Below are 14,931 nucleotides of genomic sequence, written 5' to 3' on the forward strand. Positions count from 1 at the left end.
GTCTCCTCCTTTTCAGCCCTGTTATTCCTAAAACCTCTCACTTCCTTTTTTTCTCATTATCACTGCCAGTACACTAGTTTTCCTTCTAGGACTCCTTGATCTCTTTACCACCCTCTGTCAGGATCTGGGTATGAGAGGAGAAAGGGAAGAACCACTTACCTACTTTAATGCTAGGTTTTGCCCCACATCCCATTGTCAAAAAGTCAGGCACCAAATAAAACCTTATTCTTTTTTTTTTTAAACCTTATTTATTCTTATATTCCTCCTATTTTGAGGCCTCAGTCCTGGCTTTTTTTTGGGAAGAGGGTAACGCAGTTTGTATTTTACCTACTTCCTATTAGAGTTCTCCTCTATCACATTTCTCACATGTGATCCACATGAATCACAAGTGGAACTGTTCAGGACTGTTTTAGTCAGGGGCACCTGGGTGGCTCAGTGGGTTAAGTGTCTGCTTTTGGCTCAGGTCATGATCCCACCGGCCTGGAATCGAGCCCCTCATCAAGCTCTCTGCTCAGCTGGGAGCCTGCTTCTCCCTTCCTCTCTCCCTGTCTCTCTGCCTACTTGTGATCCCTCTCTGTCAGAGATCTTGACAGAGATTAAATAAAATCTTTAAAAAAAAAAAAAAAAGACTGCTTTAGTCAGATTTTTAGAAAATATAAGAAGGCCTTCTTTTAAATATTTTCCATGCCCCAAAATACCTTTGAACCTACATCTCTTGATTGGGAAAAGAGTTGTTTCACTTCTTTTTCATCATCCCTTTGGACTTGCTTCTACTCCTGAGAGTCCTAGAAAGGATCAGAATTCAACCTGCCTTCTTTCTGTGGAACTATACAATTCATTGTGATTTGACAGCCGCTAGCCATGTATGGCTATTTCAAATTAATTAAAATTAAATAGAATTAAAAATTCAATTCCTGAGTTGGACTAAACACATTTCAAGAGCTCAAGCTCAAGGTAGCTAGTGATACCTACTATGTCAAACAGCACAGATTCAGAACACTTCCACTGTTGCAGAGTCCTTTTAGACCTGGTACAATAGGCGGTCTTGTGTCCCCCTTTTTGTTATCCTTTTTTATCAGTTGATAAATATTTGTAATAACTTCACTGTTACAGGATAATTTTCCGGGCTGGGGGGTCAGGGATTGGGGGTGGGGAATAGCATAGAATTTACCCTGTAAAGATTTCTGGAGGCATGGCATAGGGGCCAGAGGTTGATGGCCAGTGGCAGAAGAGACTAGGTTTTAAGGAAGTGCTTTAGGAGCTGATGTTATATTGTATTAATCTAGGGCCATACACAACCAACAGGAGCAGACAGGTTCTGGTTTTATAAGTTCTGCCTAATACTTAAAAACCGGAGCAAAAATGGGGCGCCTGGGTGGCTCAGTGGGTTAAGCCTCTGCCTTCTGCTCAGGTCATGATCTCAGGGTCCTGGGATCAAGCCCCACATCGGGCTCTCTGCTCAGTGGGGAGCCTGCTTCCCCCTCTCTTTCTCTACTTGCCTCTCTGCCTACTTGTGATCTCTGTCAAATAAATAAATAAAATCTTTAAAAAAAAAAGCAAAAAAAAAAAACAAACCAACAATCTGTCCTATGGCCCTGCTGAAACTGATGTTTGCTGAAGTGATTGCCTTATTAATCATTTCTAGATCTTCATTTCATATACTGCTTTATCTGTCATAGCCCTTGTTCTCCCAAATGGCAGTGACAGAGGCAGCTCTGGTTTAAAAAAAGGTTTGCTGACTCTGCCATCTGCTTGCCAAGAGCTAGAAGTAGGAGTTATATTAGTTAATCTGCTAAGACTATGTTTAATAATGTTCTAGCTAGGTGGAGCTATTCTTCCACTGAACACTTAAACACCTAGGTCAGTCACAGGCTATAGGGCATAAGTAAAGCTGGTAATGGCACATCTGTGATTTGACCACTTTCCCTGAGTAGAGACCATTAGTTCTCAACCACGGATGATTTGCTTCTCTCTCTCCTCTCCACAAGACATTTGGAAATGTTGGGAGACATTTGTGGTTTTCACAATTGGTGGAGGGGTGCTACTTACATCTGGTGGGTAGAGTCCAGGGATGCTGCCAGGCATCCTGCAGTGCACAGGACAGCCTCTCTCCCCCCAAAATAATTATCTTACTCAAAATGTCAATAGTGCTGAAGTTGAGAAACACTGGTCTAGACTACAGTGTGGATCAGTTCTTAAAGTCACGACTATTCATGAGGTCCAGACTCAGTGGGTAATAATTAAGGCTGGCAAGTGTCTATTAAATTGGGAAGGAAAAAAATGAGGAGTCAGTGGAACTGTGGTCTCCATAAAACTGAAGGGCAGGTATAACTGGAGTGTGTTTGACTGCACTAGAAGGCTAAGAGCTAAGGTCATAGTGCAACTGGAGATGAGGATTTCAGATGTGTAGCAAGTCTGTATAAAGATGAGGTCCCAGGTACAGCCACAGGAGTAGCGAGGAGCAAGTTTAAACAGTCTGACTTGTGATACAGCAGTCAACAGCTGAACCTAGTAGGGAAAACATTCAATAAACAGATGAGTATCTTGTGAATATGGATATACCAGTTTTTCTCAACGTTTCTGTAACCCATAGCTCTACTTTTCATATACCTAAAAATCTCACACTCCCCCTCCTTCAGTGTTATTTAAAATTTCACTATTAAGTATCGTGACTAAAAATCAAAGCAACGGTAATTTTGGAAGCCAAAATTTATTCAGATGATGTGATAACCATGTCACTGTTAAGCCTTAACTTTTCTTTCCTGGGTGATGTAGAAGATGTAACAAAACACAAGCTGCTTTAACAATACTCTGGTACTGTTTTCTCTCCGGAGCTAGATATACCCCCTCTCCCAGAAAGCTTTTAAGATGTAAAGAGAAAATGGAATAAATTCTTTTAATCTGTTTAGACATTTTACATCTCAGTTTCTCTGGAGTATTTATCTGGAAGTTTCTAGTCAAAACAATCAAGTCTTTGAGTTCTCATACTCCTCTTGAAGTGCTGTCAGTGAGGACCAAATATCAGTGAAAACATTCTTTCCAAAAGTTACCACAGGTAGGTTTTAAGAAAAACATCAAGAACAATCACCCAAAATAGTTCTGGACATTTCATGCTTTTTTCTTGAAATAACATGAATCTAGTCCTTTAAATGGCCAAGCAAATTAGACATTTTTAGTACGAGTTTGCTATGTGTAGCTGGGTTTTGGTAAGTTTTGCTCCAACTATTTCAAAACAAGCAGGGATTGTTGGTGCTCGCCTTCTGACATTTCACAGTCAGTGTATTTTAGGCTTCAGTGCATTAAATTCTGCTGAAAGTTTTAATTTTTGAAATTTTAAAAGTACAGATTCTCTTCAGGTGGTATTCCAAAATCAGAGGTGTTGTTTTGCATTGGTGTTCCAAAATCATTCTGTCCATAAATTCAGCTGAATACAGTTCTTTGACAACCAAGGAACCTCAGTATGTAACAGAAAATACTCTTCAACAGGATTCTCAACAGATCTTCAAAAATCAAGGCAAACTAGGATCAGATCTACTGTTTTTCACAAAGGTTACACTGACAGCAAGGTGAAGATTTCCAGTAGATTATGGGCCAGCTGATGGAAATTGATGCTTGGTGGTGATTGCTATAGTACATCTTAAACACAGTTTTCTTCAGTTTTGCCAAAAACCTAGATCTAAAACACTACTGTAATATATACCCTTATAATATTAAATTTTCTTCCAACTCAGTTCCTTTTGTACAGCTTCAAAAATACTGTCTTTAGTGGTCAAGTGTTAGGCTTGTGAAACCAGCACACTCACAGTTTTTAAAGCCTATTTTAAATATAAGCAAAGCACATTTTTATCAGTAGATTCTTCTCAACTAAGCAAAGAAGGATGAGCTGAAGTTTTTAAAACTTGAAGTTTGATATACTCAGTCATCAATCCAGAGTTAAGACTGCAGGAAGTAGATGAAGAAAGTCTGGAATTCCTCAATTTCCTCTTAAAGTTGCGGCAGCACTTGGAATGCAAGGCTTCACAAGTTTCTCCATTTTTTTCTCCTTTGCAATTAAAAGGGCTGTTTAATATTATGCTTTCATAGCCTTTGAAGATTGCTGTTAATATTCCAATACTGTCCAATCTTAAAGCTGCAGAGAATTGTGCTTTGCAGAATACTCCAATGTTTTTATAGCATAAATTTAACAGTGTTTGGCATGGTGTCACTGGCCAACATTTTCAGGTAACTCAACTGAAGAAGTTGACCCTATCTTCTGCATCATAATGTGAATATATACTTGATAAAAGCCTCAAAAAAATTTTTGGCTGCCATCTTTAGCTACCTCAAAGGAGAGAACAGAAAAAGGAGTACTGATGATGGAAGCATCTGGTCCCTCTTGGAGAACGATGAGTGATTTTATTGGCAGCAGCTGGGTGGCAGAGCAATATAGGCATCCAGTTATGCCTGAACCCCAAAAGGTGAAATCTTTGTTCATTTCCTTTTTATACACCCATCTGCCGCCTAAAACCTGACACCATTTAATGGTGCCCTTGGTCAAATCTAAATGATCTTACTTTCAGAATCCTCTGATTCTAGCTTGAAGAGTCAAGATGAACTCTAACTCATGGGATGGACAAAATGGAAGATGTAAATAAGTAAGCTTTCAGAGCTAAAAAGCCTCTTTCTATACAAAATTAAACTTTAAAAGAACATTGACCTCAAAACCATATAACTGTCTTGGATATGTTATAAAAATAGCAGTATAAATAGCACCATACCCGCAGTGAACATATGTAGCTACCCAGTCTGTCCAACTTCATTAATTAGGCCTTACTCTGAACGCTTCTTGTTCTGTCTTTGTACTCCCACCAGCCAAGGAGTTCTTTATTTCTTAAGAAATATTTTCTCTTTTTAACATTACAACACTAATTTTATAAACTATACAATTTTATAAACTATAACTCTCCCCATATCTGCAGTGCTAATAAAATTTGTGGAGGGAGAGAATGCCTTTCTCTCATATTCCTAAAAATCACTGACTAGTCCTTGAGTCTATGCGTGACAACACCCTACTCAGTTCCTAAAACTAAAAAGCTTGCTTACCTCCAAAGTAGATAAAAAATGTGTTAAATTGGTAGCTGTCAAGAATACACTAACCAGAACTGTGTGAAGGGTAATGCATAATATTAAATAAACCATATACAAAAATAGTTTATTATGTTAACTATTATTATGAGAGTTTATTCGGTAAAATTCTAAGTTATGCTCCTGTAATGTATATGTTGACCAATGAAAGGCAGTAACAAAACAATATCATCAATTACTAAAAGTTTATACATACATAAAAAATTTTTACCTCTTCGGTGTAATTCTATGTGTGGGAACACCACCTACCTAAATTCTGGTATGTGTTTGAAAATAAAAGTTAAATTTCCTTTAAATACACTATATTTTGAAAGGGATTATCTCCAATTTGTTTTACTTGGTTTGGTGTTTATATTTACTGGTATGCTTTATAAGTTAACTCCTCGAGTTTCAAATGAGTATTCTCTGGCTTCCCAGGTTGAAAAGACCATCTCTCCTGTTTAAATTGGCTTTCAGTTAAAATTTTGGTTTCAGAATCCTTACAGAGAATTCTAACAGAGGACTGAAAGGTTACCTCCTTACATAAGTGGCAGTGTGCTAAAACCCATAGTTTCTCCTGGTGGCAACTTCTGTTACCCTGGGGAAAGCATGGTGCTAGGATTTGTCCATAAAGTCAAGTTCGTATGATGAAATTAGCAGTGATTTGTAGTTAAGATTTGTGTCTTATGTGTCCATTTACCAGTAACTGCAAGTTAAAGGGTAATGATAATAGCAAATATATGATGTCTTAGGACAGTGTTCTGTTTATGTTTTGACTGCAATCCAGAGTAAGCAATACGTTTTACTCTCAGGCTAAGTATACACACGTGTACATATAAAAGTTTCAAAAGACAGTGTTTTCCTTTGTGTGTTCCATGCACTCTGATATTTTCTGTTTAATATTAAAGTAATGCTGGTCATGACCCATTTATTTTAAGACCCACTAATTGGTCAATCCCCATATTTTGAAAACCCCTACTCTAGGAGAACATGAGGAGATATTTTATAAACTATAAAGCACACCAAGATGTGAGCAGCTGCTAATATCCAGGACAAAATTTTTATGGGCCTGAGACATCCTCTCCTTCCTTGGTACTGCTACGAGTCACATTCACCTAGGCTTTTGGTAAGAAAGACAATATTCCAGCTGTCATTGAGACAACCCTGTAATACTCAGATCAGGAAAGCAATGTATTAATCAAATCAGAACCCAAAGAAAAGAAGACAAGCTAGAGGAAAACCAAAAAAGCAGACATCTGTTCAGTGCTTTATGGTTTATAAAATACTTTCACAATACATGATCTCTTAATCTTAAGCCTAGGGAAAAATAAACTAAGAGGTAGAGACCTGCCCAAGATTAGACAGTAAGTGGCAGAGCCAGGTCATCTGATCCTAAATCCCTCACTCCTTTCACTGTGATAAAATACCAGGAAAGGAGAGTGATCAGGGCATGAAGCTTCTTCTGACCCATTAAAAAGATGTAAAAACATTTTTATGTCCTCTGCTTCCCTCTGTAGGGAAATTGTTTTTCCTATATCCATTGTTTCCCTACATCCATCCTTAAGGAGGATGAGGAAGCAACCTCAGACTTTGGGAAGGGGTGTGGCCAGTTCCACTTAATTAGACCAGGACTCAAACCTGGCATTTCAGCCTACCAATACCAGTTATGTTTTTTCTGTATGTGTGTTTCTTCTCCAGTCATCTGTTTTGACATTGTGCTCTGAGGTCCCAAATGTCTATTATCTATAAGCTTTCTGTTCCTATGTGTTAAGGGTCCGGGAATCTGAGTCAGGTACAGACTCAAGACTCAACAGAGGCAAGTCAAGAACTAGGGATGTGTCACCTATACTGAGATTGAAAGGGAATTAACAGTAGTATGTTTCTGGTGACTGTTGTGTCTTTACTCAGCTTCCCCAGGGGAAGCCAATCAGCCTCAACCAATTTGCCTACCTATGTCCATCTTCACTACTGTGCCCTCATCTCTCACAGAAAAGAGTTTCAACTAGCAAGTACCCATCTCCCAGTTCCCCTTGTTTTCTCTCCACTCCCTTCAAGCCCTCACCCCCTTTCCCTCCTTGTGCCTCTCACCTTATACTCCTGCACCACCTCCTCCAAGGGCACCACGCTGTGCTGTTTGTGGCTCCTGGATTCTCGGCACACCACACAGATGGCTTCTTTGTCCACCTCGCAGAAGAGCTTCAGGGCTTCCTGGTGTTTGGAGCAGATACCCTGATCATTCTCCCAGCTTCCTCGATAAGGAGTGGGGCACATCTGGCGAATTATCTGGACCATGTTGGCTAGCTGCAGGTTGGGACGAAAGTTGCGACGGGTAAAGCTCTTTCGGCACTGGGGGCAGGTGAATTGACGTGGAGGGGTCGGAGGATGCAGGTGGGTGTCAGGATACAGCTCTTGGTCGTCCTCGTCGTATTCTTCCAGTATCTCTTCTGGGTAGACGTCAATTCTCAGGTCATGTCTCAAGCCTCCCAGGTAATAGTCCCGGTCCTCCTCCTCCTCTTCCTCCTGGTCCCACACATAGTCCATGTTGTCCCTGACGCCGCCGTCACCAACCCAGAGTTCATCATCATCTTGGTCCTGGAACACCTCATCGGCATTGCCCTGGTACAAAACCTCTCGAATGGAGGTGTCCCATCCACCGATGGCCCCCTCCACGTCGTCGTCCTCGTCCTCCTCCCATTCATCTACCTCCACTTCCCTGTCCTCCTCATCATCCTTGCCCCACAGCTGGGTCACACACCCTCGGCAGAAGTTGTGCCCGCAGCCTATGGACACAGGATCCTTGAAGTAATCCAGGCAGATGGCGCACACCGCTTCCTCCTGAAGGGTCTGCACGGGGTTAGGAGCAGTGGCATAGCCAGCCATTTTAGTGTGCAGCCTGTGGGTGTGGATGTCTCGGCTCGGAGCTGAGGAGCTGGGGGACAGCTTGCGGGCCTGCCCCCAAGCTACGCTTGGGACCCCAGGCTGTTCTCAACTCTGCTTTTCCTCCTCAGGCCCGAAAAGATGTTTGGCTCCCCTCCCGCAGGCTTTTCCCAGCTCAAGGAACGAAAGCCCTCCGGTCCCGGCTGCAGCCTCCACTTCCCTTTGAGGCTCAGAATGCACACCCAGATCCTGACACGTTTCTCGCTTCCCTCCGAGTTTGCCCGACCCAGCGGCGTCTTCCTCGGGTGTCTACACTCCTCACCCAGCCCGAGGCAACAGAGAATGACGCAGGCGCTCTAACCCCCACTCGGGAAGGGGTAGACTGAGCCGACGGAGGACCACATTCTCTATGATGCCGCAGGGGACGCCACAGCTGGGAGTGCGGCCGGCCATGCAGCCGGCCCGAAGAAGAAAAGACTGGTGAGAATAGGCAGAGGTGGGAAGAGAATCTATTTAAGCCCTCGATTCGTGTTAGCGCCGCTTCAATTAGTAGGATAGAGAAGGCCCGGCGTTCTCTCAGCCGAGCTAGTACCCAGGAACCGACCGGCAGGAGGGGGAGCGCGGCGGCCAAGCTCGCGCTCTCGTGCACTTCCGGCCCTTCTAGCCAGAGATCTTGGTGGTGGTGAGAACGCCCTCCTCTCCGAGGTCGCGCCCGGGGGCGTGGCCTGCGGAATCGCGGCGGGATGGGGCCTACTGTGAGGTCAGGGGGACTCGTGTGGGGGCTCGAGTGCCTCCCTTTTCTCAAAACTAGTTAACCCTTTTACTGCTGCCTGAGGAGCCTCGGCCTCCTAGCCGGCTTTCTCCCGAGACTTTTACCCTATGACCACTCAGTTACCTCAGACTCCGCATGCCCTGCACTGACTCTGTAGACGCTTTCGCCTTCATCGATAATGCTTCCCTTCACTGTCCATTCGCCTGTCTACCCACGCTTGCGTGAATCCGTTCATCCATCCACTCGGCTGCCCATTCAGTTCATTTCATTTTTTAAAAAGATTCTATTTATTTATTTGACAGACAGAGAGAGAGAACACAAGTAGGCAGAGAGGCAGGCAGAGGGAGAGGGGGAAGCAGGCTCCCTGCAGAGCAGAGAGCCCGACGTGGGGCTGGATCCCAGGACCTTGAGATCAAGACCTGAGAAGAGGCTTAACCCACTGAGCCACCAAGGCGCCCCTGCCCATTCATTTTAATTCCGTTCATCATACACACGCATAACCCATCCATTTACCATCTACTTTATAGGAACAAAAACGTGAGCAGGGCATGATCAGTCCCTTCAAGGAGTTCAGGTATAAGCGTGCGGTTATCTGTAATCCAAGGTTTCACAAGGTCTGTTTTTTCTGTTTTTACTTGACCCTCACTAAGAAATGCACTGCACACGTTAATCCAATACAGACTTGCACATGTGTAACAGAAACAGAATTTCTGGAAATTGTCCTTTCCCTTACGGCACTCAATGCACCGTGATATGTTCTATTTTGCTTAAGTAAAATGCTGTTCAAGATCCACTGGTATGATTGGACCCCTCATTAATTCGTCACTGTTTGATTTGAGGAACACCACCTGCACTCCTGGAATCCCTCCTCTCCCTCTGGGCCCAGACTTGAACAGAAGGTTCTAGAGAGCAAGGATGGTAAATGGGCTGTTAACATTGTACATGCAGCTCCTCTATCATCGTGCCAAACATACAGCAAGTACTTCTTACATAGCTGCTGGGTAAATAATGAACCAACCCAATAAACTGCAACCATCAAGTCCTGCTGATTTTTATCTCCTCAAACCTAGGCAGCCTTCTCTGTTTCTGTTCCTGCCAACCTAGACCCGACCCCATCGGCTTCCAGCTGGATGGACGGAGTTTCTTAACATTTCAGTCCATCTGCCTGAAATGGAAGTCTGACACACTCATCCCAGGCTGTTGCCTCTGTCTTTGGGCATATTCTCCCACCTAGAAGGCTTTTGTCTCACTGCTCCCCCCAGATATAGCTCCCCAATTATCCTTCAGGTCTCTGTCCAGACACAATGTGGATTCTTCCACGAGGCTGGTCCAAGGCTGTGTTAGCACCCCACCAGTCACTTTCTGTGTGACCTTGGGTTATTTTCTTAACAACTGTGCTGCCATATCCCCATATGGAAAGTAAAGAGGATAGTAGCACACACATTAGGGTTGTTGTGAAGTTGGTATTCCAATTATTATTGACATCTGTAATTAGACCTGGTGTTATCTTTGTATCCCCATTCCTGTAGTAGATGAGCCATAGAAGAAACTCAGCCCATCTCCTGTCCTCTTCCTCTTTGAATAGGATCAAGAGATTGGAACCCTGTGGTGAAAAGTAGCCCACCGTCTCTCATTTAGTGGTTCTCAGAGCTGTATGTTTGGAGAGGGAGGGAGTTGAAACCTAGGCCTGACCTGCCTACAGTGGGGCATCTATTGGGAGTGTTTGTTATGAAACTAACAAATTCCCAGTATGCAGTCTGGGAGACTTCGCAGAGGTCTTGACTGAGCCTGAGGAGCCATGAGGGAAAATCTTGAGCAACAAGAACTGGAACTCTGTTTCAGGGCTGGAATACTTACCCATCTCTGAATGCAGGTTTTACCTTACACATGGAATGGCAGAAGCAGCTGGGGAGAACAAGGGAAGAGGGGGCTGCTCAAAAGCAAAGTCTTGCCGGCCCTGGAGGGGGGTGGGGTGCACTGAACCCAGGCAGGAAGGAGGGCTGAAGGAAAAGAGCAAGGGGTAACATGTACAAGGAAAAGATGGTGAGAGAAGGCTAGAGGGAGCATCTTGGAGGAACTGGTAAAACTTAAAAGGCATATAGCAGATACCCATTCTAAAGTATACCTAGGTGTATAAGAATCTTTAATACCGGGGGAGGGGGGTAGGGAGAGGGTGGTTGGGTTATGGACATTGGGGAAGGTATGTGTGTCAGTGCTGTGAAGTGTAAACCTGACGATTCACAGACCTGTACCCCTGGGGCTAATAATACATTATATGTTAATTCAAAAAAATTTAAAAAAATTGTATATGCAGTTATCACCTGTCCCCCCTCCAATCTTTAATACCTATTTCTTTTATCTTCTCTAAATTACCCTTCCTGAAGTTCAAGTGCCAGCGGGAAGGGGCTTCCTTCATATTCCCTCAGATTGTTGTAAAGCTTATCTGATCTTTACCAGAAGAGAGGTGAGGCTTGGTTTTAAGCCCCTTTGCAACCCTGGCAACCCTGCAACAAGGCATGCTTCTATCTGCAGGAGGACTGCTTGCTCTCTCCTGAACCCAACCTGGAGCTGTGGGTTATCAGAGCAGGTGACCTGGCACACCCACGGCATCAGGCCATTTTCTCAGGGCATTGGCAAAATGGCAGCAGTGGGGGTACTCAGGGGCTGGAGCTTAGCAATGGTGGTAGCTGCCAGTGTATTTTTCACAGGACGTTCAGAAAATGTATCCATGCAAACTCATATCAGCTTCTTTGGTTTTCTAAGATTTTATTTTTAAGCATCTCTACACTCAAGGTGGGGCTTGAATTCATAACCCCAAGATCAAGAGTTGCATGCTCTTCCCACCAAGTCAGCCAGGCGCCACTCACATCAGCTTTATTAGGCTGGAGAAGCCCACTTAAGAGTTCAGCGGCAGATAATTTTTTTTCACTTTTTTTTATTATGTTCAGTTAGCCACTGTATAGTACATTAGTTTCTGATGTAGTGTCCAATGATTCACCAGTTGCGTGTAACACCCAGTGTTCATCACAAAATGTGCCCTCCTTAGTGCCCGTCACCGGGTGACCTTATCCCCCCACCCACCTCCCCTCTGAAACCTTCAGTTTCCCAGAGTTCATAGTCTCTCATGGTTCATCTCCCTCCCCAATTTCTCCCCCTTCAGTTTTCCATCCCTTCTCCTATGGTTCTTTGCACTATTCCTTATAGTCCACATATGAGTGAAACCATATAATTGTTTCTCTGCTTGACTTATTTGACATAGTATAATCCCCTCCAGTTCCAACCATGTTGATTTAAATGGTAGGTATTCATTCTTTCTGATGGCTGAGTAATATTCCATTGTATGCATGAATCACATCTTTTTTTTATCCATTCATCTGTTGAAGGGCCTCTCATAGCAGTTTGGCTATTGTGGACATTGCTGCTATGAACACTGGAGTGCATGTGCCCCTTCTTCTCACTACACCTGTATCTTTGGGGTAAATACCTAGTACTGCAATTGCTGGGTCATAAGGTAGCTCTCTTTTTAATGTCTTGAGGAACCTCCATCCTGCTTTCCAGAGTAGCTGTACCAGTTTGCATTCCCACCAACAGTGTAAGAGGGCTCCCCTTCCTCCACATCCTTGCCAACACTTGTTTCCTATCTTGTTAATTTTTGCCATTTTAACTGGTGTAAGGTGATATCTCATTGTGGTTTTGATTTGTATCCTGCCACATTGTTGAAAGGATAGCCTCTGCAGTATCCCATAGGTTCTGGACTGATGTGCTTTCATTCTCATTAGTTTCCATGACTTGTTTAAGTTCTTCCTTAATTTCCTGGTTGACCCAGTCATTCTTTAGTAGGATGTTCTTTAACTTCCACATGTTTCAATTCCTTCCAAATTTTTTCTTGTGATTGAGTTCCAGTTTCAAGGCACTGTGGTCTGGTAACATGCAGGGAATAATCTCAATCTTTTGGTGTTGGTTGACACCTGATTTGTGACCAGTATGTTATCTATTCTGGAGAAAGTTCCATGTGCATTCAAGAATGAGTATTATGTTATTTTAAGGTGGAATGTTCTGTATGTATCTACAAAGTCCATCTAGTCCACTGTGCCATTCAAAGCTCTTGTTTCTTTGTTAATCTCCTGCTTAGATGACCTGTTCATTGCTGAGAGGTCTCCTACTATTAATGTATTATAATCGATATGGTTCTTTTACTTTGGTTAACAGTTGGCTGCTCTCATCTTGGGGGCAGAGATACTTACAACTGTTGGATTTTTCTGTGGGATAGACCCTTTAGGTATGATAATAGTGTTCCTTTACATCTCTTACTACAGTCTTTGGTTTAAAAATCCAATTTGTCTTGTATGAGAGTTGTTACCCAGCTTTCTTTTGAGGTCCATTTGCATGATAAATGGTTCTCCATCCCCTTACTTTCAATCTGGAGGTGTCTTTAGGTTCAGAATGAGTCTCTTGTAGGCAGCATATGGATGAGTCCCATCTTTTTATCCAATCTGAAACCCTGTGCCATTTCATTTTTCAGGCTGTTTATGTTGAGAGTAACCATTGAGAGATATGAATTTAGTACCATCATATGGCGCTGAAGTCCCTGTTTCTGTAGGTTATCTCTGTTACTTTCTGGTCTATATTACTCCTGGGGTCTTTTTTCTTTTATAGAACACACCCCCGCACCGGCTGCCTTGGTGGTCACATATCCTTTCACTTTCTGCCTGTCCTGGAAGCTCTTTGTCTTTCCATCTGTTCTGAATGACAGCCTTGCTTGATGAAGTATTCTTGGTTGCATGTACATCTCATTTAGTACCCTGATTATGTCTTGCCAGGTCTCTGTGGACAGGTCTAATGTTACTCTTATGTTCCTCCCTCCATAGGTAAGATATCTCTTCCCCCTAGCTGCCTTGGCTCTAAGATTAGCAAGTTTTACTATTATATAGCGGGGCGTTGGTCTATTTTTATGGATCATGGGAGGGGTCCTCTCTGCCTCTTGGACACGGATCCTTCTTTTCTTCCCCAGATTAGGTAAGTTTTCAGCTATGGTTTGCTCAAGTATACATCCTCGTCCTCTCTCTCTCTCTCCACCCCTTCAGGGATCCCAGTAATTCTGACTTTGAAATGTTTCATGGTGTCACTGGTCTCTCTACTTCTGATCTCATGAGCTTGTAGTTGTTTATCTCTATCATTCTTGACTTCCTTCCTTTCTAACAGCTATCTTCTAGATCAGTAATTCGTTCTTCTTTCTTATTTACCCTGGCATTCAGAGCATCCAGTTGAGATGGCATCTCCTTCATAGCATTTTTAATGTCAGCAACAAGAGCTCTACATTCTGCCATTATAGATTCTAAACCGTGGCTAACAGTTTTCTCAAGACTAAATAGTGACTTTATAAATGTTACTTCTGACTTCTGAAGTCTTCTGAAGTCTTTTTCTGACATCTTTCTTAGATCCGTATTTATTAAGTCTGTGGCAGAGGCCATTGCCTCTGGTTCTTTCCTTTGTTGGGAGTTCCTCCTCCTAGTCATTCTCTTGAGGGATGGTTGAGGGAATGCAGAGAGTCCAAAATATCAACTACGACTCAGGCAAGATGAATCTGAGGAAAATCTGTAGTGTCAGAAGCTGCCACTGAAAAAAATAAAAAATAAAAAGCAGGTGGTAAAGGGAGAACTCAAACAGTTCATGGAAACCAGTGAGAATGAAAACACACTGGTCCAAAACCTATGGGATACTGCAAAGGCAGTCCTAAGGGGGAAATACACAGCCATCCAAGCCTCAGTCAAAAAAATAGAAAAATCACGAATTCACTAACTAACTTCACACCTTAAAGAACTGGGGAAAAAAAAAAAACCCAACGAATGAAGCCTAAGCCATGTACAAGAAGAGAAATAATTAAAATCAGAGCAGAGATCAATGAGTTAGAAACCAGAGATACAGTAGAGCAGATCAATGAAAATAGAAGCTGGTTCTTTGAAAGAAAAGATTAATAAACCACTCGCCAGACTTATCCAAAAGAAAAGAGAAAGGACCCAAATTAATAAAATTATGAATAAAAGTGGAGAGATCATTACTAACACCAAGAAAATAAACACAATTATCAGAAATTATTACCAAACAACTATATGCCAATAAATTAAGCAACCTGAAAGAAATGGATGCCTTCCTAGAAACTTATAAACTACCAAGACTGA

General features: G+C 42.7%; 1 protein-coding gene across 2 annotated transcripts; it reads right to left on the bottom strand.

Annotated features, from left to right (window-relative positions):
* Positions 1-239: 239 nt before the first annotated feature.
* Positions 240-9,538, bottom strand: TRIM52 (tripartite motif containing 52). Of its 2 annotated transcripts, none has more exons than XM_080803493.1 (2): positions 7,192-9,538; positions 240-2,508 (listed from the first exon to the last, which is right to left on the bottom strand). In XM_080803493.1, the coding sequence occupies exons 1-2, from the start codon at positions 7,981-7,983 to the stop codon at positions 2,227-2,229; spliced, it is 1,074 nt and encodes a 357-aa protein (XP_080659619.1). In that variant the 5' UTR covers positions 7,984-9,538; the 3' UTR covers positions 240-2,226. The 2 variants fall into 2 exon arrangements, with proteins under 2 accessions (XP_080659619.1, XP_080659620.1); XM_080803494.1 differs by lacking the exon at positions 240-2,508 and adding an exon at positions 2,699-4,042.
* Positions 9,539-14,931: the final 5,393 nt, after the last annotated feature.

The sequence above is a fragment of the Martes martes genome, assembly GCF_963455335.1.
Source record: "Martes martes genome assembly, chromosome: 5".
NCBI lineage: Eukaryota > Metazoa > Chordata > Mammalia > Carnivora > Mustelidae > Martes > Martes martes.